This window comes from Brugia malayi, assembly GCF_000002995.4.
Source record: "Brugia malayi strain FR3 genome assembly, contig: Bm_v4_ChrX_scaffold_001, whole genome shotgun sequence".
Classification (NCBI taxonomy): domain Eukaryota; kingdom Metazoa; phylum Nematoda; class Chromadorea; order Rhabditida; family Onchocercidae; genus Brugia; species Brugia malayi.
Window position 1 is genome coordinate 21,050,839 of NW_025062479.1, and position 23,841 is coordinate 21,074,679.

At 27.0% G+C, this 23,841-nt stretch overlaps 3 protein-coding genes across 3 annotated transcripts; 2 read left to right on the forward strand and 1 right to left on the reverse strand.

The window, feature by feature from the left end:
* Window positions 1-574: 574 nt before the first annotated feature.
* Window positions 575-1,886, forward strand: Bm9419 (Uncharacterized protein; the record flags this gene model as incomplete). Its single annotated transcript, XM_043075610.1, has 3 exons — window positions 575-745; window positions 1,117-1,449; window positions 1,737-1,886. The coding sequence occupies 3 exons, from the start codon at window positions 575-577 to the stop codon at window positions 1,884-1,886; spliced, it is 654 nt and encodes a 217-aa protein (XP_042931544.1).
* Window positions 1,887-10,148: 8,262 nt separating this feature from the next.
* On the forward strand, window positions 10,149-17,762 carry Bm5163 (Adenylate and Guanylate cyclase catalytic domain containing protein; the record flags this gene model as incomplete). The annotated part of the gene is made up of 20 exons (XM_043075611.1): window positions 10,149-10,309; window positions 10,623-10,710; window positions 10,789-10,998; window positions 11,465-11,639; window positions 12,100-12,266; window positions 12,350-12,424; window positions 12,649-12,772; window positions 13,014-13,176; window positions 14,065-14,137; window positions 14,280-14,612; window positions 14,908-15,082; window positions 15,278-15,430; window positions 15,548-15,612; window positions 15,776-15,873; window positions 16,188-16,328; window positions 16,497-16,620; window positions 16,931-17,104; window positions 17,242-17,373; window positions 17,487-17,622; window positions 17,707-17,762. The coding sequence occupies 20 exons, from the start codon at window positions 10,149-10,151 to the stop codon at window positions 17,760-17,762; spliced, it is 2,823 nt and encodes a 940-aa protein (XP_042931545.1).
* Window positions 17,763-18,827: 1,065 nt separating this feature from the next.
* Window positions 18,828-21,815, reverse strand: Bma-glb-20 (Uncharacterized protein; the record flags this gene model as incomplete). Its single annotated transcript, XM_043075612.1, has 6 exons — window positions 18,828-18,905; window positions 19,090-19,278; window positions 19,469-19,621; window positions 20,001-20,073; window positions 20,311-20,490; window positions 21,397-21,815. 6 exons carry the CDS (start codon window positions 21,813-21,815, stop codon window positions 18,828-18,830), a joined length of 1,092 nt encoding a protein of 363 aa, XP_042931546.1.
* Window positions 21,816-23,841: the final 2,026 nt, after the last annotated feature.

The following is a 23,841-nucleotide window of genomic DNA, read 5'->3' on the forward strand; positions in this document are numbered from 1 at the left end:
TATAGTACCATAATGGCTTTTGCAGGTGTTGCATGCTTAATATATGATCTTTCTGCTTGTCAACTGCACATACCTTTACATTTGATTACTGGTACAAATGACTTTACATATCTTTTCTATTCCATTAATCTTTTCTGCACTTCCAATAACTTTTTTTTTTTTTTCATTTTTAACCTATAACGTTATGATATTTGCTAATATATAAATTTATTGAATTTTTTGTCTTTCTACAAGTTTCCTCATAATTTGATTTATTTAACATATTTTTATTTAAAATATTTTTGACTTATCAATTTAATCTTTTTTCTTTCTAAATTATTATTTTAGTATCTTTTCAAAGTTTTATTAATTTTGATATTTCCTCTTTCTTTTTTCTTAAAGTGGATTTGGTTTAAATTGTACATATTTAATTTCAACTAAAATTTTAGCTTCAAAAATTTATTTCATGCACGAATGTTTTATAATGAATTGTTAATTTGAAAAATTCCTGAAATTTGTCAAAAACAAAATGTATTTTAATGTTGATTGTCGCACTTTTGTTTGACGAGTAAATTTCACCACTTTCCATGTCACAATGTATTCGGGCGTGGTCCTAGAATCAAATGATGATGAAGAAAAAGAGGTCGAGTTGAGGGGCGGTCATTGTATTTCACAGAGTCCGTTAGGACAGGATGACAAGAGGAGAGACAAGGGCATCTACGATGACAAACTGATGTGTCGTGCCTTTCTCTATCCTATCAGAAAAGTATAATCCTAACATTTCTAAGTGATCCGATCAATTCCTTTACTGTCTTTTTTTTTTGTCATATTTAAAAGATAGTAAAAAGTCTTTCAAATTATTAATTAATAATTCATGCTAAGCAATTCTCTTTTTTTCTTATCTGATCAATGTTTGATGATAATTCCATTAGATCATTGAAGTTTTTTGACAAAATTTCCACGAAACTGCTTAGAATTCTCATATACTCTTCAATTACATTCATCATATCTAATATGAAAAGTAATATTTCATTAATGTAAAATTACTACATTTCATCAACTCTATGTAAACGATCCCTATGAGCTTATTTGTTTCTTTTTTTTTTGGAAAAAATGAAGAATTAAAATTATTTTCAGATATTTAGCATGTCTTCATTATCTTCACATCCATTAACAACAGAAGCAATATCAACTCCTTCAACACTATCACCATCTACATCATTATCATCATCATTATCGTCATCATCAACCGATTTTTCCACTCATTCACAATCATCCCAAGGCAAATTTTCAAACTGTTATGAAGTACCATTGCAAAATGGTCGTGTAAATAAAGTGTCATGCAGACGACGTGAACATAAACGAACAATTGCTAAATTACGTCGCATGTTACCACATGGAAAAAATGTGATACAATGCTCAGAGTTGGAGCTTATCAATCATATCATGGATTATATTATCTTTCTTGAGGTTTGATCATAAATTTTAATTTAAATTTCAACTCATTTCACAGCCAGAACTAGTCATTAGTTACATAATCTTAAGTTTAGAAGAATTAAACTGAGATGTGATATTAAGGTTGCCTAGAAATTGTGAAAATTCATATCTCCTATAAATTTTTACTTCTTATTCGAGATTTTAAATTTAATTTGATTTGTTTCAATTTGGATTTTATTTAAACTTAATAAGTAAATTAGATTTTTTTTTTTTGTTGTTTCATTAAAAATATATTAATTTAATGATGAGAAATTTTTTAGGAGATATTGCGATCACAAGAAAATATAACTGATGAGAATCATTCATCAACAATCGACGTCGCAAATCTGAACAGAGCATTATCACGATTTCATTTACGTAGCACCAATAAACGACGACCTTTAAGACCTAGAAAACAAATATGTGCTTAAAAATGTTATTTTGCAACTTGATAATTGGAAATATAATAATAATTCAAATTATTTCTCTAAAATACATATTCAAATTATTTCTTTAAAATACATAAAATTTGACTCATAATTTAATATATAAGATTGATATCTGTCAAACTTAAATTTAACTTTATAAGTTTATAAATTATCATGTTATTCTTCATTTTGTATTGTTGATTTATTTGCAGCTATATGTCAGAGTTCAGTTGTTAGAAATATTCTAAGTTCTCTGAAATATTTTTGTTTTATCAATAAAGAAATCTTCACTGCAAACATTTTGTCATCACTTAATAATAAATCCAAAAGTTAGCCAAGTTCAATTCAACGTAACTAAACATAAACCAAAACTCGTGAGAAAAAAAAAAAGATCTTTTAAAAGCTAACCAACTAAAATTAGAAATAATCATTCATTTAATCTCATTTTAATTTGTTTTAAATTATTCGAAATCAATTTAGACTCAAACCATCATTTTTATACATTTACTTGTCTCAAAATTTTGTAAATCAACACTTGGCATATGAAAATAAATAATGGACCAAAAATACTTCTGATTAAAATATTATTATTTTATTTCATTTTTTCCTCAGAATTTCAATAAATTTTATAACACTTATATACTTTTTATCAAGAAAAAATACCATTAATAACCTAAAAATCATTTTTTTTTCTTTTTTTTTTTTTTTGTTATTATTAGAATTTATGACAAATGATTATGTTGACATATGGTGTAATGTGCAACAGTTACTCTACTCAATTATTTCCAGGTGCAGTGCACAGGTGTCCTTATATACTTCATAAACCCATATGATAAGTTTTATTTACATCCCACATATTTGCAATAATCCATAACATTCATTTCTGTTGTATGGAGAGATTCCGATAATTCAACTACGACATCCATCTGGTATAATAGATTGCACCTGGTTGTAAAATTAAATTCATCAAACAATTTTGTATTTGATAATTAGCAAATTTTTTTTTTTTTTTGTAATACTTGGTGTAATAATATTTTAAATAATTTATTGCTAGCATTTATATGTTCGAGATTTTTTTCTCAATATAACTATCCATATTTTAAATAAACAATGAATAAAAAAATTAGTGTATTTTCAAATATTCATCAAATTTTAAAATTTTTGAATCATCTGTAAATTTCTTAATACTCAGATTAAAAATTAAGGCATCAAAAAATCAACGATGATTTGAAACAGATAGCAAATACAAATATGCTGTGTTCAAGGTGATTAAGATAATTTCTAAAGTATTGTAAGTAATCGCGGGAAGATGAGAGAAATGGATATTAATTAGATACTTTAAAAAAGAACCAAAAAATTCTTTTAATATAAAAATATTTCTTTTTTTTCTGCTTCTGATTCATTTTTACTTTTCAAATCTTCACCTGCCTGCTAATTTTTACCTTTTAACTAATTAGCACTAATAAATGCAAATTTTTTTAAACCAGAAAATTTGTAAATTTTTAAAATTTTCTTTACTCTACAAAAGTAATCAGCAGTAATAATGTAAATCAAACGCAAGTAATAAAAACTTCAAAAGATTTAATTTGAATTATTTGATTAATTTTCAAGCAATTTCTTCTAATTTATATTTCTCGCTATTTTATTGAAATTTAATTAATTGTAAATTTAACAATAACAAGAAATATATTTTATGAGAGGAAGAGAATATCCATAAATATGCAATTTGCGCAAAGTGATGCAGCAAAATGTAAGGAACAAATAGTCATAAAAGCGGGTCATCGACGAACAATTTGCGGTCTTTTTGAAAAGAGAAAAAGAAAATGGTTTAGTTCAAAAATATCAATGTCCATCCGCTTGTCCATTCATTATTTGTCCATCTCCTCAACAATTACCGTATCCTAATAATCGTGAACACACAAAGACTAAATGAATGTTCAATTCTTGCATGAAACCATTTTGTGCGGTATCTTTGTTGGAAAAGATACCAGTGGCGGTGTTGCAGTTAATTTAGAAAGTGATCGTTTGCATTCGATCAAATTATCCAAAATTAATTAACAATGCCAGGATGAGTCGAGTTGATGTTTGACTCTTTTTGCGATCAATTATTATTGTTATTGAAATTCTATTCTGCTGAAGAAAATTATTGTCCTTAATTTTAAATTAATTTTATGCATTAGTTAAATAAACGAAAATTTTTATTTAGTAAATTTCAATTTACATATTTGTGATTGTTTCTAATTTCTTTGCAGCAATGCTCATATGCAATTGTAAATTTTCATGCAGCGCAAATAATAGTTCCTAAAAATTTCTAAAAATTTAAAATGATTTTAATGAATTTTTTGTAATTCGAAATTTTTGACAAAGTATGCTAAAATGATAAAGCATAATTACGAACAAAAACTATTGTAACTACAACAATCTTTCACAAATATTTATTACTTTTAAAAGATATCAACAGATTAGGTTAAATATGCACTAACAAAACGAAATTTCAAGCTAATGACCAAATATATAAATAATGATCAATGATGGCTTACATATTTAAGCATATGCATCTATCTGACCAGTTTGTTGGAATATTTCATGAAGTAATTAGCATAAATGTCATTGATTAGCTCATTAATGCTTGCTTCAGTTATTCAAATGATGATGGATGTTTTGTTGATATTAAGTGGAAGAGGAAGAAAAGGAAAGTGGCTTTCAGTGATGCAACAAACATCGCATCATCCTGAAATGAGTGCAGTCATCAGGAAGTGCTGCTCCCGAGCAGCGGGTGGTCTCGTTTCTACCAGAAGCTATGACTAAATTCAAAACCATATACTACTCAATTTCATGCTATATGCCCCGAGAACACATGGAACAACCAGATGCTACCGTTAATAGCAACCATTATTATCATTATATTCATTCATTATATTTATTTTTCAGTGCTTTCATCATCGTCACTATATTATCATTATCATCATTATATTATTATCATCATCACCATCTATAACAGAAATTTTTTTTTTTCAGCCCCAAAATTTAACTTACACTAGTTTATGCATCATTTAAAAGAATGCGTATCAATTGATTCAGTAAAATGAAGTTATAATTTTGGCAATTTAAGTGTGGTGAATATTCGGCAGAGAAAAAACTTTTCAAAATTATTATAACTGATAAAAGCAAGCACATCTTTTATGTAATTTTCAATTTAAATTAACCTTAGATTAGAGACTTTATTCATTGCTGAAAATATTAATAAAAATCAGCATCATCCTATTTGAAAATATGTTCATGCAATTACAAATTTCAAATTTCAATTAATATCTACTATCATTCCATGCTACAATTGCAGTGCTAAAATTGGATGGAATTTTTGTCTTAAATACCTGAACAGTTTTTATTCTTAAATACTTGAAAAGAAAAATAGTATTTGTCTAAAATGATTCAAAAAATCTCAACTATTTGTTTTGAAAAAAAAGAAATAATTATAAAATGACATAAAGTAAAAAAATATATATATAAATAATATTATTACGTGCAGTAATCCTAGCTACAATAATAATAACAACAACAAATTCCAATTGCAATACATTTATGTTCTAAAGTCAATGATGACAAAGTATTATCTACGAGAATCATTGTTTCATTTTTTTTTTTTTTTTCATCATATCTTATCGTTGTCATTTTTTACATTAAAAAAAAAAATAATAATATCACATGGAAGCTGAGATTTTCTCACCTGCTTTATTAGTTAATTAATTTAAATACTGAAATATACAGTTAATAGAAGTTTGATCAATCAAAATGACTTTTATCTTTTTTACATTTTGCAAATTTGTTCAGAATTTACAGATTTTGAAATAACTGTATCTTTGAGTGACACTTCAAATACGTTTATTGCACTACTTACTTTTGCATTTGATGTTTTTATGCCTTTTTTTTTTTTTTTGCGATTTAACTTCATTTTCTTTTTCAATGCTTTTCGCATTTATTTTCACAATTGTAACACATTTAAGTCAAATAAATCAAACTCTATGTAAGTCTAAATAAAAGAAAACATTTTGCAAAATTTAAAAGACAAATATATTAAATATATTGTAGTACTTAATTAGCCTTCAATATAAGGCTTTGGAATGGAAAAATTGAATGAAAAGGGCACGACCTCATATCGTAAAGTATCTATAATAAATCTTCCAGCAAACAAATATTGAGCGCAACATGCACACACCTGTGCAGCTGCGCATTATCAGGATGGGAAATCAAACGATGTTGCACTTCACTTCAACCTCAAATTTGCATTTCATTTTGTTAATGTGCATGGGAAAATGTTAGCAAATCTGTTGTTGTCATTTGGTATTGCAATGATTTATGTCATTGTTGTAGAAAAAATATGAAAAATATCATTCATGTAATTATCAATTTTAACATTTCATCGAGTATGTAATAAATTGAAATAATATACTATTTTGAAGTATGTAATAAAATAATACTCTAATGCATTATAATTAACAAAATGGTTAATAGAATCATTGTTAAATTTCATTATCTTCATGAAAAAAATAATGATAATAATACCATAATTGATGCATTAAGAAAAATAATAAATTTACTTCAGTCTCAAGTTAATTTGAAAAAATATTGTATTAAATTCACTTCAATATGAAGTTAATTTGAAAAAAAAAAAAAAACGAAAATCTTTGCTTAAAAAAATTTACTGTTTTTTTTTTTTTTTTTTTTTTGTGCGCTATAATTTTGTTTTATTTTTTAAAATTAAAAGTTAAAAAATTTCACCTCCAGAATTTTGCTTTTCAGTAAAAATTTGATCGCTTTTTTTTAGCAAATTAAAAATTTTGTTTTGAACATTTTCACTGACAACTTATACAGATTAATTTTTTTTTTCTTTTTTTAATAATTCATTCTTATATAATATGTCGTAAGGTCTTCTACCTCTTTTTCTCTTTTTGCTTTTTTTTTTTTTGAAATCCTGTGAAGAAATATTTAAGTTGATTTGATTATTCGAGACCATCAAGACTATTAATCATAATCTATAATTATTCACAGACTATCACGGTTATTGATCATGACCATGATTATGATTATGATTAAATTCCATCAATGTCATCATCATTTGAATATGTTTTTTCTTGAAGTAATGAGTCATTCAGCATATATAATAAAATCATTGAGTAAAGGTCAACGCTGGTCAAGCTTACCTTTTGGCATCAAGTTTCTACCGCCTTGTTGACATTTCTCACAATCGCGTAAAAAGGAAACCTTTTGTTTGAAGCCTAAAGGAAATATTTGCAAAAGCTATTGACATCAGAAGTGTCCCATTGGAAGGAGTACTTTATGTTCCAATCATAATTTACCATTTCCATTTCTAAACCATCCATTTCCCCACTCTTTGTCATCACAAATATGTTAAATAATTTTAGAAACAATTTTAAAAATATTTTTTTTTTTCAAGGAATTATTTCAAAATAATTAAATCAAATCAATAAGTAACAAAAAGAAAAAAAAACTACACACACTGATATATAAATATTATCGATGAAAGGGTATGATAGGAATGATTTTATGGATGCATCTCCTTGAGCAGTAGTAAATGCCCTTGAACTTGCGCAGTAGTCGCGATCATCGTCATTACCGCCTGTCAGTGGTTTCTAATTTTTAATGCCTTTCTACTCAAATGATCTATAATTACCTTTATATGTGACAACTTCGCGATTGAATGTAGGAAGAGATAAGAGAGGAAGGAATCCTGCTAAGGTAATACGATTTCTTAAAATAATTTATCATTAAATCTTGCGAAAAGTAGACGATTGCGCTTAAAGCCATTAATAGAAATAAAGTTGAAACTAATTTTTAAACATTTCACATGCACACACATACGGAACTATCTTATTTCTGCTTAGCAAATAAATAAGTAAAGAAATAAATATAATCTAGTGATGGCTTATCTAATTTAAATTCTTGTTATTACTTTATAATTGCACATTGGGATGAATAAATTAACATGCAAAATGTATTAATTCAAGCATAAATGTATGTATTCTTATCATACGACTGATTAGATCATTAATCTTCTTTTTTTTTTTTTCAAAATTGCATTTGCAAATAGAATGTAACCTTCAACTTGCTGAAGAAGAAAGAGGGAAAGTGTATGGGAGAGAGAGAAAGGTTAATTATTTTGAAAAAAAACGAAAATGTGACGATGATTTTAGATGTATTTTCTTTTTTCTTCTTCTTCTTTTTAATTTCCTCTTCCACCTGTTAAAGATATGAGAAAACTATTAGATGAAGAAAGAAGGAAGAAAGCAAAAGAAAAAATAAATTAGAAAACGAGGAAGAGACGATGAAATGTTGACAATGAAAATTGTACTGAATGAATGAATTAATGGTTGAATGATTGGATGATTGGATGGCTAAGCAATTTCCGATTCTTTTAATAGTCAAAAAGTTGAATAGAAATGACAATGAAAATAATTATTGAAGGTAGGAAAAGGTTAGCAAAACGGAAAACAGAAGGAAAGGAAGGACATTGATTGCAAAATTGAAGAAAGCATATTTTATAAAATATTTTCAAAAAAGGGAAAAAGGAGGAATGGAAAAAAGTAAAAGAAATGAAGAAAGTTAAAAAAAAAAAAGAAATGTGAAATTTATTTTATTTTATATAATTTTTCATTTCCTTTTTTTGTTACATAAAATTTCGATCTGACAATAACCATATTCTAACATCAATGAAAATCTGAAATTATTCGTGCATTTTCTGGTTATTTTTTTTTTAGTAACAAATAACAGGAAAGCTATATAAGCTTTGATATGCATTACGGATTAATGAACAATGAGAAAGATCAATAAAGATTTAATTGAGTATCTGAAGCAATCCATTCCATATTAATAAGGTAAATGAAAAATCCGGAATGCAAATAAGATCAGAATAACTGCAGTCCGTCATTTATGAACATATTTACTTTCAGGAATTATTAGACAGGCTTTCATGCTGATGAACAGCAAAATGTTTTGTCTAATTTTCCTGATTAATATAACAATGAAAGAAAATTAGATGGAACTATGTAATATATTAATTGCATCGTTCTGCAATCAAAATTAAATACTTTGAAAAAATAAATAAAATGAAGAAATAACAAGCATATTTCTGGATATAAAGTTTTTAACAATGTTTACTGCATAACTTCTGCATTATATTCAGACCTTTTAAAAACTCTGATCTTTTAATTAACCTTTGAACCTTTCAAAGGATAGACTAGAGCATATCTTTTCTTGACATCATTATCACTGTGTCCACTAATACTTCTGATACAACTATTTTTGTATAATATTTAGTTATCATCACTGATGCAACTGGAACTATGTGCTAACATGCTTAATGCACGCAAAACTGCTGCATGCTAATATATTCGATGGAAGTCCATTAAATGCATGCATGGATCTGTAAATCGAATGCAATTGGAGATGAAGAGTTGGCTCATTTCAAGGTAGCCATTATTACCTGTCGTTATTATGCAAAGGTGAAAGTTAGTTGTCAATTTCATCTGATGAAGCAGCTAGTCGGCGCAAATCACTAATGAAGATGAACATTTTCTAATTTGTACTTCACCGCTTATCTCTTCGTTGCTAAGCTCATCCTCATCCATTGTAATGAGATAGAAGTTTGTTATTAAAATAAGTTAAGTCAATTCTCAAATCTGTTATTTATGTTAGAAATCGATTTTACAACTGAATGTGTTAAATTAGAAGACATTGTCAATTGAACTGAACTAATATCAACGCTTATCGTAAACTGTCATATTATTGTTTATTCTGAAATAGCAATATCATTGCTTAACATGATTAGCTATATTATTATTTCTTGAAAAATTTTAAAATGTATGCTTATTTAAATTAATCTTAAGATATCACTGTTTCAAAAACTATTTGCAATTATTTCATCACTTTTAAGATAAACAATGATAAGTTTGATCTATTCATGAAAAAATGATTAGCATTTCTTTTGAACTTTTAAAACCTTAAAAGTCAGTTTTAAAAATTGCTTCATTTCACTTGAAATTATAGTGATAAGTGATTAAGTGCTTGAAAACCTAATTTTTTTTACAAATCTAATTTATCATTTCTTTTTTCATCTCTCAAATATGTCCTCATTTTTTCACGAGTTTATAATATTTTCCAACAAATCAGATCGCTGTGATACAACTGCAACTAAGAAATAAAGTTAAAGTGAGGTAAATTTTCAGAAATTGGATTTTATTTCAAAAAATGGGAAGGAATATGATTGTATTATTTTTTATTATATCTACGCTCTTATGTGGTGCAATTAAACTTGGCATTTTGGAAAGTGATCAAAATCTTGTGCATATATGCAAAATGGCCATAGAGGATGGTCAAGATGCTGGACATTGCACTGCTAATATCATCCAGTACACTTATATAAACTTTTTACTATTTCTCACACTAATTAGTATTAAAAATTGAAAGGAAAAAAAAATTGTTACAAACAATCAAAATAAGAAACAAAAATACCAACATAAACCGAAATTATTATTATGTCTTGCAAGCTTAATGCTGTAAATTTTGAAAATTCTTTAAAAAAATCTATAAATTATAATTTCTTATCCATCAAATATTTTCTTATCTGTAAATATTGTTTAGTGGTTGCGGAATATTCCAAACTGATCTTTTATGGCATATTATTAAAGTTTCTTAAAAAAGTTTGAATAAATAGTAATTTAGGATACAAGATGCTGCGACATGTATGATAAATAATCCGGCAAAGGGTACAGCTAATGCTATAGCTTTTCACTTTCAGGAACACGTAGAGGTTGTCATTTGTGCATTTGTTGATGTTTATGACCGTTTTATCAAAATTTACATATAATTTTAACAAAACAATTTTAAGGCATTCGTTAATTCGAGATGTGAAAGTGAAATATTAGAAATAGCTGGTTTAGCTCGTTTCTGGAATTCTCCAGTTATGATACGAGCTGTTACAAATCCCATTATCAGTGATCAGGATCTATATCCCACCGTTGTGCAATTTGGTCGTACATCTGCGCTTGATTTCACATATGCTATAAAATCACTTACTGATTATCTCAATATTACTTCGGTACAACACTGCATTTTCTTTTTTTTTATTTATTTATTTAATTTATTTTATTATCATTTCTTTCACTCTCCAAATTATTCTTGTATATAAATCTTAAATTGAAGGTAAAAAATTTCCAAAGAAAGTCTGAATTTAATCTATTACATCTAAAATTGAATCCTCTGATATTTATTACATAATTCATATTTAATTTCAAATTAAATCTTTTTACTTGCAATTTAATGTGGCATAATCAGAATACATCGACTTTCTTTTTTTTTTTTTTTTTTTTTTTTTTTTTTGTGCTCTCTTTTTGTTTGAATTTAGCTTCATTTAGTCTATCTTACTTTCATGTTTATCTTAGCATAATTAATTAAAATTTTTAACTTTAGTTCAACTTAATTTAACTTTGTGTATTAGAGCTAATTTCAAATAGTTATTTAATGTAAATTACTATTTGACAAATAAAAGAATGTAAATCTTCCAGGTAGTTCTGGTGAGTTCTACTGAAAGCAGCTTTGACCATTACTCCATTGTAGCTGGAATCGAACAAACTGCAAAACAACAACGCTCATTTAGCATAGAGAAATTCATTGAAATTGATGAAAATGTGCTGAGAGAAAATAAAATTATTGCAGAAGAACTTAGGACAGCCACAAGTAGTAAGTACTTACGTTATCATATCAAGAAATCTGCAAGGACAACGATAATGGAACTCTTGAGTGAAATTTAATAAATCATTTGGAAAACATTCAAAAATAACAGCGAATTTTCTACTATTTTCAGTTATAATGCAACTTTTTCCATACCAAACATGCAAATTACAAACAAAGAAAAGCCTAAAAAGTCTAGCTTCCTATCAGAAAGCCTTTCTTTTCTCATATGAATGGAAAGTTACATTGTTTTTTAAATCTTTCAATTTCATTTCGTTTTTGTTCATTTACTATTTGTTTGTCGTTAATTAGATCAGCAGTGATTTTGGACGATTCAATTTAATCGTTGGAAATCTCTCGACTTTTTGCAATTCTATAAATTAATAATTTTTTCAGGTTGCTTTTTTATTTGATGAAAAACATTGAAATTTAAAGCATTAAACATTCAAAAAACGTATAACTGTTCCAGCAATCATTATTGGTGATGATTTCAACGATCTTGGAATGGTTCTTCGTAATCTGGAAATGATTTCACTCAGCGATGATCATTATATGATAATTTTGATATGTAATCAAATTAGCGAAATATGTACAAGCTCAATTAAACATATTGTCGCTGATGCTAGTATTATTATTGTAAGCTTATAAAGACAAGTTTTATTAGTAATGCACCATATTCAAACTGATTTGAGATTTTGACAGTTACTAATCATTTTCAGTTAGCTCCAATAATTGAACAGTATAAAGTGATGGTCGATAAGCTTAGCGAACGGCTCAATTTCACAATAAAAGAGGTACATTTTTACAACAAAGAAAGTGGAAAATGGAATAGAAAACGGTAGAATGGCTATGGTAATTGTTTCTTAGAGACTAATGTCATAGTACATCGTATATTTGAACTTTTTAAAAACTATTTTAATGATATCAATTATATCTGAATGCCTGATAGTTGGTACTCAACGTTTAGGCGTATGATACTGTAGATGTTAGATACTGTAGATTTACCGTTTCTTCATAGGAGGAAATAGAAATGTATGTGACAATGTATGATGCATGTTATGGTTTTTGCTTTGGTACACGACATAGCTCAACTGTGAATGGCAAGAAATTTGCTCAATCTATGAGAAATCAGCATTTCACTGGTCTGTAAAATATTTTCATCTTCCGCTTTTAATTCTTGATTATTGATGCAAATAAGATGAAACTTTTTTAAGTATGCTTATTAGTATGCTTACTATATCTTATCTGTGTCTTGTAAATAATTGTTGCTATTAATTATCAATTAATAGGAAAGATTATTTAAGTGATTTAAAAACTTTCAATTCAAGATTTTTATTATTAAAACTGTCTATTTGGAAGTAAGATTATTTTACATTTTTGTAGATATATTTGGGAATATCACGTTAGATGGAGCAGGAAAACGTTTACAAAATTATGCATTTCAATGGTTGCCATCAAGAAATGATGAATTTCAAAGGGTTATGACATTATCAATGATTGAAGCTCAATGCACACATGGAAACAAATGCTTTGATTTGGTAACAGCGTTGTTTTTTTTTTTTTTTTCTTTTGATTACTTTAAACTTTTTATACTTATTTTGCAATAATTAAAAATAACAGATTTGCTTAGGAATCAGTAAAATTGCATGTCAGATATAATAAGTATCAAAGAATGCCAATCTTTATCAATTAACTATTTGATAAAACTATTGTCCATTTGATTTTCTTTTTTAATTTTATAATTAAATTTATCTATTTGCTTTATTGTTTATTCAATGATAAGTTAAATTAAATGATAAGAAAAGAGAAAGCGTACATTGCAGGAAATGCAAATTACAAATGACGAATTCTGGAACAAATACAGAAATATTACCATCACAAGATGCATTAAATGCAAGAAATCTTTTTTGTCTACTATTGCCATGGTGGTTATAAGTTGTGCTATTGTCGTAGTGCTCTGCTTAATCGGCTTTTATTTATATAGAAAAAAGTAAATAAACAACCAATAAGTCATTTTGAAATACATAATTTAGAAGAGTCGAAAAATTGATTTTAATTGAAATGAGAGTCAATAGTGTACCAATGCTGCCGGTTGTTATTAACTCGGAAAGTATGTAACTTAATAATATGAAGACTTTGCTATTTTAATATTAGGTTAGACAAGTATTATTTAGAAATCTAAAAAAAACATTAATGGGAGCTGATATTTTGTTTAAGTTTCAAGCACGATAAATATTAAATGGGATTTTAAGAAAAGTTTATACAATTTTTTTTTTTGACTTTTACACTTACAGCTGGAATAATTTCTTGATGTAATTGTTAAAATTTTTAAATTACTTTGGACTATTAAGCATTTTGCATCTTATTTAAAAATTAGCGCTTAGCTTTTATAATTATGAATTACGAATTATATAGCGAATGGCAAAATTTTCAGGAAGCATATGGAAGCATATCGAATGATGTGGAAAATTTCAAAAGAGGATTTAAAAGTTATTGAAACAAAACGGGTCAGTTAACTTTTTATATGAAAAAAAAACTTTTACACTTATCATATTTTATTAGCTTCGCTGAAATGGATGCGTCCGTTCATTTATTTGTTTGTTTTTTTTCACTATTAAATTTTGTTTTCAAATGTTGAACTTATTTTAGTCTAAAGAACATGCAATAAGTGATAACTTAAGTCATAAACGTCGACAATTGGATTCATATGCACTGGTTGGTACTTTAAAAGCTGAATTTATGTGTTTCAAACAGTATAAACGAATTCCATGGAATAAAGCGCAATTGAAATTCCTTTATGAATTGAAATCATTGAATCACAACAACTTAACAAATTTTATTGGAATTTGCTACAATGATTTGGATCGTTTTTACGTGTTACATACGCTGATCGAACGAGCGTCGCTAGAAGACTTCATCTATGATCAGCAATTCAACGTGGATGATACATTCAAGTGTGCATTTATCAGGGATATCTTAAAGGTATATTATCACTAGTATCATTTAATAATAATTTTGATCAGTGTATACATACCAATAAGGTATTGATTATTCTAAAAAAAAAAAAAAAAAAAAAGTGAAAAAAATGACATAAAAATCATCCTAAACTAAAGTAATAAAATTAAACGATCTCTAAGTCAAACACAACAAATATAAAAATAGTGAGAGAAAACAACGTATGGGAGGAGTAAAAAATTGTTTCAAAATAAATTATCACATTTTTGACTTTGAAATTATTCACGTATTTCAGGGATTGAACTAATACCTTTTTCTTCAGGGATTACAATATTTGCATAAGTCATCGATTGGATATCATGGATTGTTATCATTAAAAACGTGTATGATTGATACGAACTGGGTTCTTAAATTAACAAATTTTGGAATTTCAACTATGTTGAATGAATTAATTGATCAAAATTATATACGTACTATAGAATTAATTCCTCAACAATGTTAGTCATTTTTTTTTAAGGTATGAAAAATTAAAAAAACAATAGATAGAGTAAGTCAAAACAAATTATGATTAATAGCATATCCATATCAGTAGCAAGCATTTATATATGTGGATGAATTAAATAAGATCAAACTTTAATAATCTGAAAAATATTCAAATAGATTTTTACAAATTTTGTGCTTTTTGTTTTCAGTTTACATCACAGTTGCACCGGAATTATTAAATGGTATTCAAATTGGATGGAACTTTCCAAAAGGAACCGCTGTTGGAGATATTTATAGCTTCGGAATGATGCTTTATTCAATTATTTTTCGAATTAAGCCATTTGATCGACTTTCACTGAAAGGTTTTAATAAATATTAGAAATTACCAAAAATAATCCTTTGTTTTTGATTCAATAAAAATCTTAGAAACTGTCCAAAAAAAGAAATCAACCGTTTTCACAAAAGGAAATAACTTGCAGAAGTACTTCATAATGTTGTTCAGAAATCATTGCGACCACAGATTGATAATGATAACGGTGATCCGGTTAGTCTCAAATAAATAATTTTTTCTTTTCTTTTTCTTTCTACTATCATTCTGAAAGAAAAAAAAAAAGAAAACTTCGAAATAGTTAAAAAAGAAAAACATTAAGGTAGTTTTTCTTTTGTAAATTAAGCGGATGAAATGTTAAAGTTAACACATTTTGCAGTTAATTACATTAATGTGCCAATGCTGGAATTCAGTGCCAGAAGAACGACCAAAACTTGAAAATATTCGTCAAACTATTGGAACAATTTTTTCAAATTCGTAGATTTTTAGCAAATTTGTTATAAAATCATATTTGTTATACCAGAAATATAGCAAATAATTGCTGAAGGAAGAATATATGTTCAACAAATAAACCAAAAGATTTTACTTTATCTTAAAAATTTTCATTCCTTTTTCAAGTATAATAACATTTTTTTTCAAGTATCACCTTCGTTTTCTTAAATGCTTTAAGTTACTTTTGACATTCCCTTCTTGAATGTTCGAAGCTTATGTTACTTTAAATAACTTAATCATATTAACTAAAACTATTTTTTGTGTGTTTTTTTTTATCTTTCATATCATAACTTTTTAAGAAAAGGTAACTTGGTTGATCAAATGATTAAAATGAACGAGAAATATGCACAAGACTTAGAACATATCGTTGCGGAACGAACTTCACTTTTAGTTGAAGCACAAGAACAAACTGATCGTTTACTTTGCGAAATGCTACCACCGTTTGTTTTTTTCTTTCTTTTTTTTTAAAATTATTTTATTATACAATGTAAAATAACTTTAAAAAAGCTTTCTACTTTTTTTTTTTTTGGAAAAAAAAGAAAGTTTTACGATTTAACTTTTATGATTAAATTATATTGCATGAAAGTTTTAAATGATAATATTGTTAGATCTATAGCAGCACAACTCAAAGCAGGAGAAACAATCATTCCACGAAATTATGAATCAGTTACAGTTGGATTCTGTCAGATTGTTGAATTTATGTATTTGATGGAGCATTGCACACCTGAGCAGGTCTGTAATATCTCCCAGTTATTAGTAATTCCCCGAGATTATTATCTAATAGAGTGAATAAAAATTATTACTTTTTTTTCAAAATTTCCAACAAGCAATAGACTTCGACTGTGATACGTTTGTAAATGTCATATTTTATTTTCAATAAAGTTTACCCATTACACTACTAGCAATTAGTAAAAATGAATTTAAATATTATTTCATATATAGTTAAATAGTCTAATTATTGTTGTTTTTCTATTTCTCTTCAATGAAATATGGAATGATTGAGAGCTGAGAAGATTTAATCTTTCGTGTTATCATCATTTAGGTCATTTCCTTTTTAAATGAAGCCTTCATGACTTTCGATGAAGTAATCAAATGTCACGATGCTTATAAAGTTGAAACGACAGGTGAAACATACATGATGGCATCAGGAGTACCAAGGGAAAATGGTGGTCGGCATATTTTTGAAATTGCTGAAATTGCACTTAAAATACGGGAGGTAATCATTTGTTTATTCAAAAAAATAAGCACCTTTTGCAATAAAAAAAATAAATAAACATTTCCGCTACATATCTTACATGATTTATGTTAATATTATTGTAAAGTTGATAATTTCAATAATTCTATCTACTGCAGAAAACTTTCGCTTATAAGGTCACTGCCGCCCCAAACTGGCATCTTCGTGTTCGTATCGGTTTTCATTGTGGTCCAATCGCTGCTGGTGTTATCGGTTTACGGTCACCAAGATACTGTTTATTTGGTGATACGGTACATTTTTCGAAAAAAAAGAGATCAACTTCATTTATGTAAATTTGCTACATTTCTAACATCTTAGAAATAAAAATTTTAAACTTAAACATTTGAGGAATTTTATTTTTCAGGTAAATTTTGCCTCTCGAATGCAAAGTAATTGTGAAGCTAATCAAATACAAGTAGCTGAAAGTACAGCAAAAATTTTAATGGAAAATTCCAAATATAATCTTACAAAACGTGGAGTAGTACACGTGAAAGGCAAAGGTTGTTTATTTCACTATTTTTTTTTTTTTTTTAACTGGAATATATCCTATAAAAAAGCGCTAAAATAGTGAATTAATGTTGCAGGTGATGTAAATACTTATTGGTTAAATGAACTTATCCTAAATAAACAACAATATTAAGCCAATGAGAAGTAGCAATGCTATTTTGTAAAATGCTACATTCGTCAAATACTGGAAAATGATAGAAAACAACAACCGATCTCAACGAATACAATAATTACTCTTATCGCTATCAGTAATTGTAAATAATCTAAGATTAATATAATATTAACTAATATTATTACTATACAACAAACATTACCAAGATTTCTTGGTATCCTCAAGAAAAAAAAAATCTAAATATCAATTCATTTATTGCTATAATCTGTAAACATTACAAATAGACTAAATGAGATGTATTCTTCATTAATGAAATTCAAATTATTGAAGAATTATGAAATAATTCGAGTAAATTCATAAATAAATATTTGCAAACAAAGATAGTAAATTTGTTATTTATCGTATGTAAACAAATGCAATAATATCAAAATATATTTAATGAGAAACATTTGTTTATTTCAATTTCTAAAGACGAAAAAGAAGAAGAATGATGATAGTTATAATTTTAAAAACAATTTTAAAAACTGATTCGAATTAATTTGCAAACTAAAGAAGTCAAACATAATTGAATAGCGCTGAATAGGTTTTTGCTCTTTGTTTTATTGTCTTCTTTCTTTTTCTAAACCATTGACTCTCATATTTTGTTTTTTTTTTTTTTTTTTCAAAAACCGAATTTTCAGTGCTATTTCTTTAATTATATTTGATTTCTTCAGTTTACATATTAATTTGAGTCAGTGCAGAGTTTATGTCTTTGCTTTTCTTTTTCTGAATCATTGACTATATTCAAGGAATTGAAGACATTGCGAATAATTACAGTGTAGTAAATTTAATGAAATTAATGTGTGATTCTAATTTGACCGATCCTTATAATTTGCATTCCTTTTAACACAATACACTGCTAATTTTAATTAAAACTGCAAAATTCTATGAATGCTAAATGAATCTGAAATGATTGGAAAGATGAGTCATACTTGTAAAATTAATAATGTTAGAAAATATGGAATTGAAAAGAAGGAAGCTCTCATTGCTGCAAAAGATTTAATTTTCTTCATTCATTTTGCAAAATAATTACTGAAGGCTATTTAACTAGGTTTTCAAGGCAACTTCACCGGATATCAAACCACTCAAATTTTTAAACTTCTGATGTAGGTGTTTTAAAAATGTCTGAAAATTAAAACGAAAACAAGTAAAATGAGCTTTCTAATTAACAAGATTTGTTAATTATACTTCCGTTGCTTGATTGTATTTTTAAACAGTTGTCGAATCAACCTAATAATATCTAACTTTTTGCTAACAAAATTTGACATATCAAATATCTCAATGATTTTAAATAGCTCCATCAACTTACAAATTTTTCAGTAATGGATGTAGCATATTTCTTTGAGCTTCTAATAGAATCAACAGGTTGATGCCATTCTGAATTCTTACAACTTTTAAGTGTTTGTCGTTGAAATCTTAAGGCTGCATAGTAACCGTCACGGATTGAGGTAAACATTAGCGATGTTAGCTGTGACCACGCCATAACTGTTTCCGTTGGCTAAAATTACAAATTCAACATTTAAATTATGCGAAATTTAATAATAACTAATGTTGCCTTGAAAATACGCCATTTAAAATTCATTTCAAGTTCATTGAATTCTTAAATTAGATAACATATAGTGTAATCAGATATCAGAATATTAGCTTTGACTAGAAACATGCTAATTGAGGAACTAATTATTAATTACTTGATGATTAGCCATATCCAATATAACACATTCAACTGCCATAGCATCAGCTATGCTGACCCAAAAATCAGGCTTAAAGCCATATTTTTTCAGTGGTACATGTCTTTCACCATAGTGTCGTGACATTTCTTCCACTGCTGCTACATTGTGAACCTAAAATGAAACTTAACTTTAAGTTTCAACAACTTTTCATTGATATTCAACTATTACCTGTAATTTCGATAACACTTCAAGTATTACTTGTAATCTCGATAATACTGCTTAACTATTACTCGTAGTCCAGATAATACTATTCAACTATGGCTATTGTAATCATGCATGTGCTATTGAACTATCACTCATGATGATATTATTCAATTACTATTTGTAATATTGGTAATATAATTATCACTTATAATCTTAGTATTACTGTTGATAATCTAGTATATCGTTCACAAAGAATCTATTACATGAAGTTTAATAATTATTTGAAATTTAGTGAGCTATCAGTTCAGTTAAGATTATTCTATTTGGCATAGCTCACCTTACTTACAACATTATTCAAGTAATCACGGAGCTCAGCAGAAGCACTTAACCATTTTTCCCTTCCCAGAGCATAAACAAATCTGCAAAATAAACGAAGTAAAATTTATAACATTCCAAGCTTAATTTCATCTAATTCTATTCAATATTACCATAAATTTCAGTTGAAATGAATTGAATTATTTCAGTTATTTCCTACATTATTTGCATCTCTGATAAAGATTTTAACATTTTTCATGCAACACATTTTCGACAAAATAACTTTGACAATCGAAATTGATACTTTCTTTTCCTAATTTAGATATTTATTAAAGTGAAACCTTTGATAATCAGTACGCTTTTCAAAAACTCGCATGCAAATACGATAACCAATTTCGTTGTGATGATTGCCGAAACAAGCCTGAATAATTTCACGTCCTTGAGGTGAAATTGGATGAGTTCCACGATAATCAGAATTATTATTTCGAAAGTATTGACGTGATTCGTTGAGATTCGATGACCTGAATAAATTATTTCGGAACTGCCTGTGAAAAAAACTCAATAAAATTAAAAATCAATTTCTAATTCCATTAAAAAATGTATTTTGGAACTAAAAAAATAACTTTATTGCAAATAATATAGAATACATTGACTGTTATTAAATTTAATCAGAAATGAAAGTGAACGGAGTAGAAGAGAATCCTTATCATAAATAAATATGAATAAATAAATGTATGTATATATTTTATTATTATTATTATTATTTATTCTTATTATTATTATTATTATTATTATTATTATTATTATTAATATTACTATTATTAATTTGTTTTTCCTATTGTAATAAAAATATTTTTGATATTTTTTAAAAAATACTTTTATATTTTGAAAATGAAATGTGAGGGCAAAAATATTTCACTGAGTTTATGATTCCTACCAGTTATCATTTTTTCCTATTTACAGGCAAATACTTTATTGATTGCACAAAATTAACTAAAATATTTTCAATGCTATTTTTGTTTTTAAATTGATTCTAAATTATCTGATGAGGTCATTTCTTAAAGGCTTGATAAAACTGGGCACGTTATTTTTCCCTGAGATATCCTGATCGGCCATCTCTTAAAGCTTGATAAGACTGAGCCACGTTATCTTTCTCCAGAATATCTCGATGGGCAATTTTTTAAAGCTTGATAAGACCGGGTCGCGTTATTTTTCTCCGGGCTATCTCTATGTTCCTGCACGCTATTTGAGACATTACTTGTTAGCCTAAAGCTTGTTGCATGCTAATAAGGTTATTTCTTTCTAATCACAATAAATCTGCCAGTAATCTCAATCTCAATCTGACTTTATTATCTGATTTTAAAAAAAAAAAAAAAAAAAAAAATTATTGAGATATTCTGGAGTTATAAAAATGTTTACTTATGAACCTCATTCGAGTTAACGATTGATTACGCTTTGTGCCACTTCCAGTACTTTTTCGTTGACCATTCGAATTATCACATTTCATTTCATCAACTAATTTTGGTCGTATAAAAAGTTGCGTATCACTTTCTGAATTTGATTTCCATTTCTTATCATTTACACTTTGTGTGCTCATTTTATCATTTTTGATCACTTTATCATTTTTATCATAAGATACATTTGATTTTAGCCTTTCCGGAAATAATTTTTGAGTGGTTGACATTTGCTGTTCATCTGGAATATATTTGCCACATTTCACACTAATCTGACATTTCGCCATTTTCCGAGAAGAATCAGGCATTTTTCGAGAAGCACCACCAGTACGATTATTCAATGTATCAATAATTGCTTTCTTCCTTTTATTCCATGAAATATGATTACCCATTTTGTAAAATTTGATCAATAAATTTTAATTATCAGCTAGAATATGATGCAGGATGTTATTATTCATTACTCCATCATCAGTGAGAAAATTCTTCCTTTGATTTTCTCAATTTTCTGGAATTATAATACAATTAGTAGTTACAATAATCAATGCATACATTTCACTCAGTTGAATTTTCATTTTCAATGAAGAACAACAATAGTAACTGCTAAGTTATCAGATTAAGAAATAACGTGAAATTATATCACTTAAAGTGATAAGAATTCTCATCATTCCCTAATATGATGGAATACAGTTGCTGCAAAATATCAATGGAAGCGAAAAAATTTTTGAGAAATAATTAAATAGGGATGGGTTTATTTGAAATCAATGCTGATCAATTGATTTATGGAATAGAGCCAAAACGGATGATTTTGATTCCTTATCAGATTTAATGTACTGCTAATCCATTCAAGAATTCATAATGATCATAAGTACACTAGAAGAAAATACTAGATCATATTTGATATCATTTAAAAAAAGGGCTATAAAATGGTGGAAATGAAGAAATATAAAAGTTGAAAAGTTTAAAAATATGCAATCATCAAGAAAGTGAATTATCCTCTAAAAGATGATAAAAAAATAAAAATTTAGAAGCTATAATAAATTAATTTTAATATAATTTCAACAGAAAAAAAGCTTAATAAAAATTTGCAGATTAAAATGCGTCACTGATCTGAAATATAACCATAAAATTGATCTAATGGAGAAAATTTTGTGATTCATTCAAAATCTAACTTAAATTTTTGTTTGCTAATAATTTAACAAAGAGATTCATCGTTTAGCACATTGAATGAGTTGTTATTCTAAATAGTTTAAAAAGTTGTAAGTAATAAGAATAAAATTATGAAAGATTAAAAAAAAGTAAAATTCATTTATGAAAGATAAAAAAAAGGAAAATATTTGGACAAAATTTTAACAAAATATGACAAATGAATGAAAGGAGAAAAAAATTGAAAGTAGTTTAAATTCAAAGATTTACGATTCTCACTTGTCAAATATGATCGCATTAACATTTTTTTTCTCTTTTTTCTTTGCTTGGCACATTTGTCATGTGGGAAAGTGTTATTGGGAAGAAAATGAATGGATAGTTGAATAGATAAATTGATAGATACCCATGAAAGATTGGGCAAATATCAATATTTCAATAAAATGATATTTTATTTACTTACATATAATGATTTCAAAGGAAGTGTCAGTACCTATCATCGAAGTGAAGATTAATTTTCGTGTGAAATGCTCTCTCAAATTATTCAGGCATTTTGGACTTTTCACTATGAAAGACAATAGCCGTGGTATTCTCTCTCGAAAAAAAAAAAGCAAAAAGAAGAAAATAAATTATCAATGTGGAAGCTATTTCATGATGATAGTGAACTGAATTGAGTGATTACGATTAAAGTTTTTATCACTAAGTAAGAACTTACTATCAGCAATAATAGTAATAGTAGTAGTAAATAAAGATTGATGGCAAAAGAAATGGATGAGTATGCAAATGATAAATTTGAATTTCTAATTTGTTCGATTCAATTCTCTGCAAAGAATGAAGGAGTGAAAAGAAGAAAAAGATAAGAGAAAAGCTAACCTTTGAACTCTTATGTGATATGTAAATTTTTGTAGATAACAGTAAAATAGCATTACTATGTTTTTTTTTCAAGTAATTTTTATTTGATGAATTTTACTGAGCTATATTGTAGAAAGAAATAAAGGAAAAAAAGACAGGGAAAAAGAGAAGGAGAGGAGGGAGAAAAAGAAGAGGGAGAGAGGAAGAATTAATTTGGCAAGAAATTCCATTGGTTTTATCATCTATTCAAATGATGTAATATCACAATAAACAACGTTGTTATTTGTTCAGTATTAGCTTCACGCATGATGGTTCCACGCCAAAAAGGTTTAATTTCACGGCTGGCGTGAGATACTTTTTTGACGTACCCTATGGAATGAGTAAAACCGCTGTAAGCTTTTTTGCTTGCAGTAATAATTGATAGCT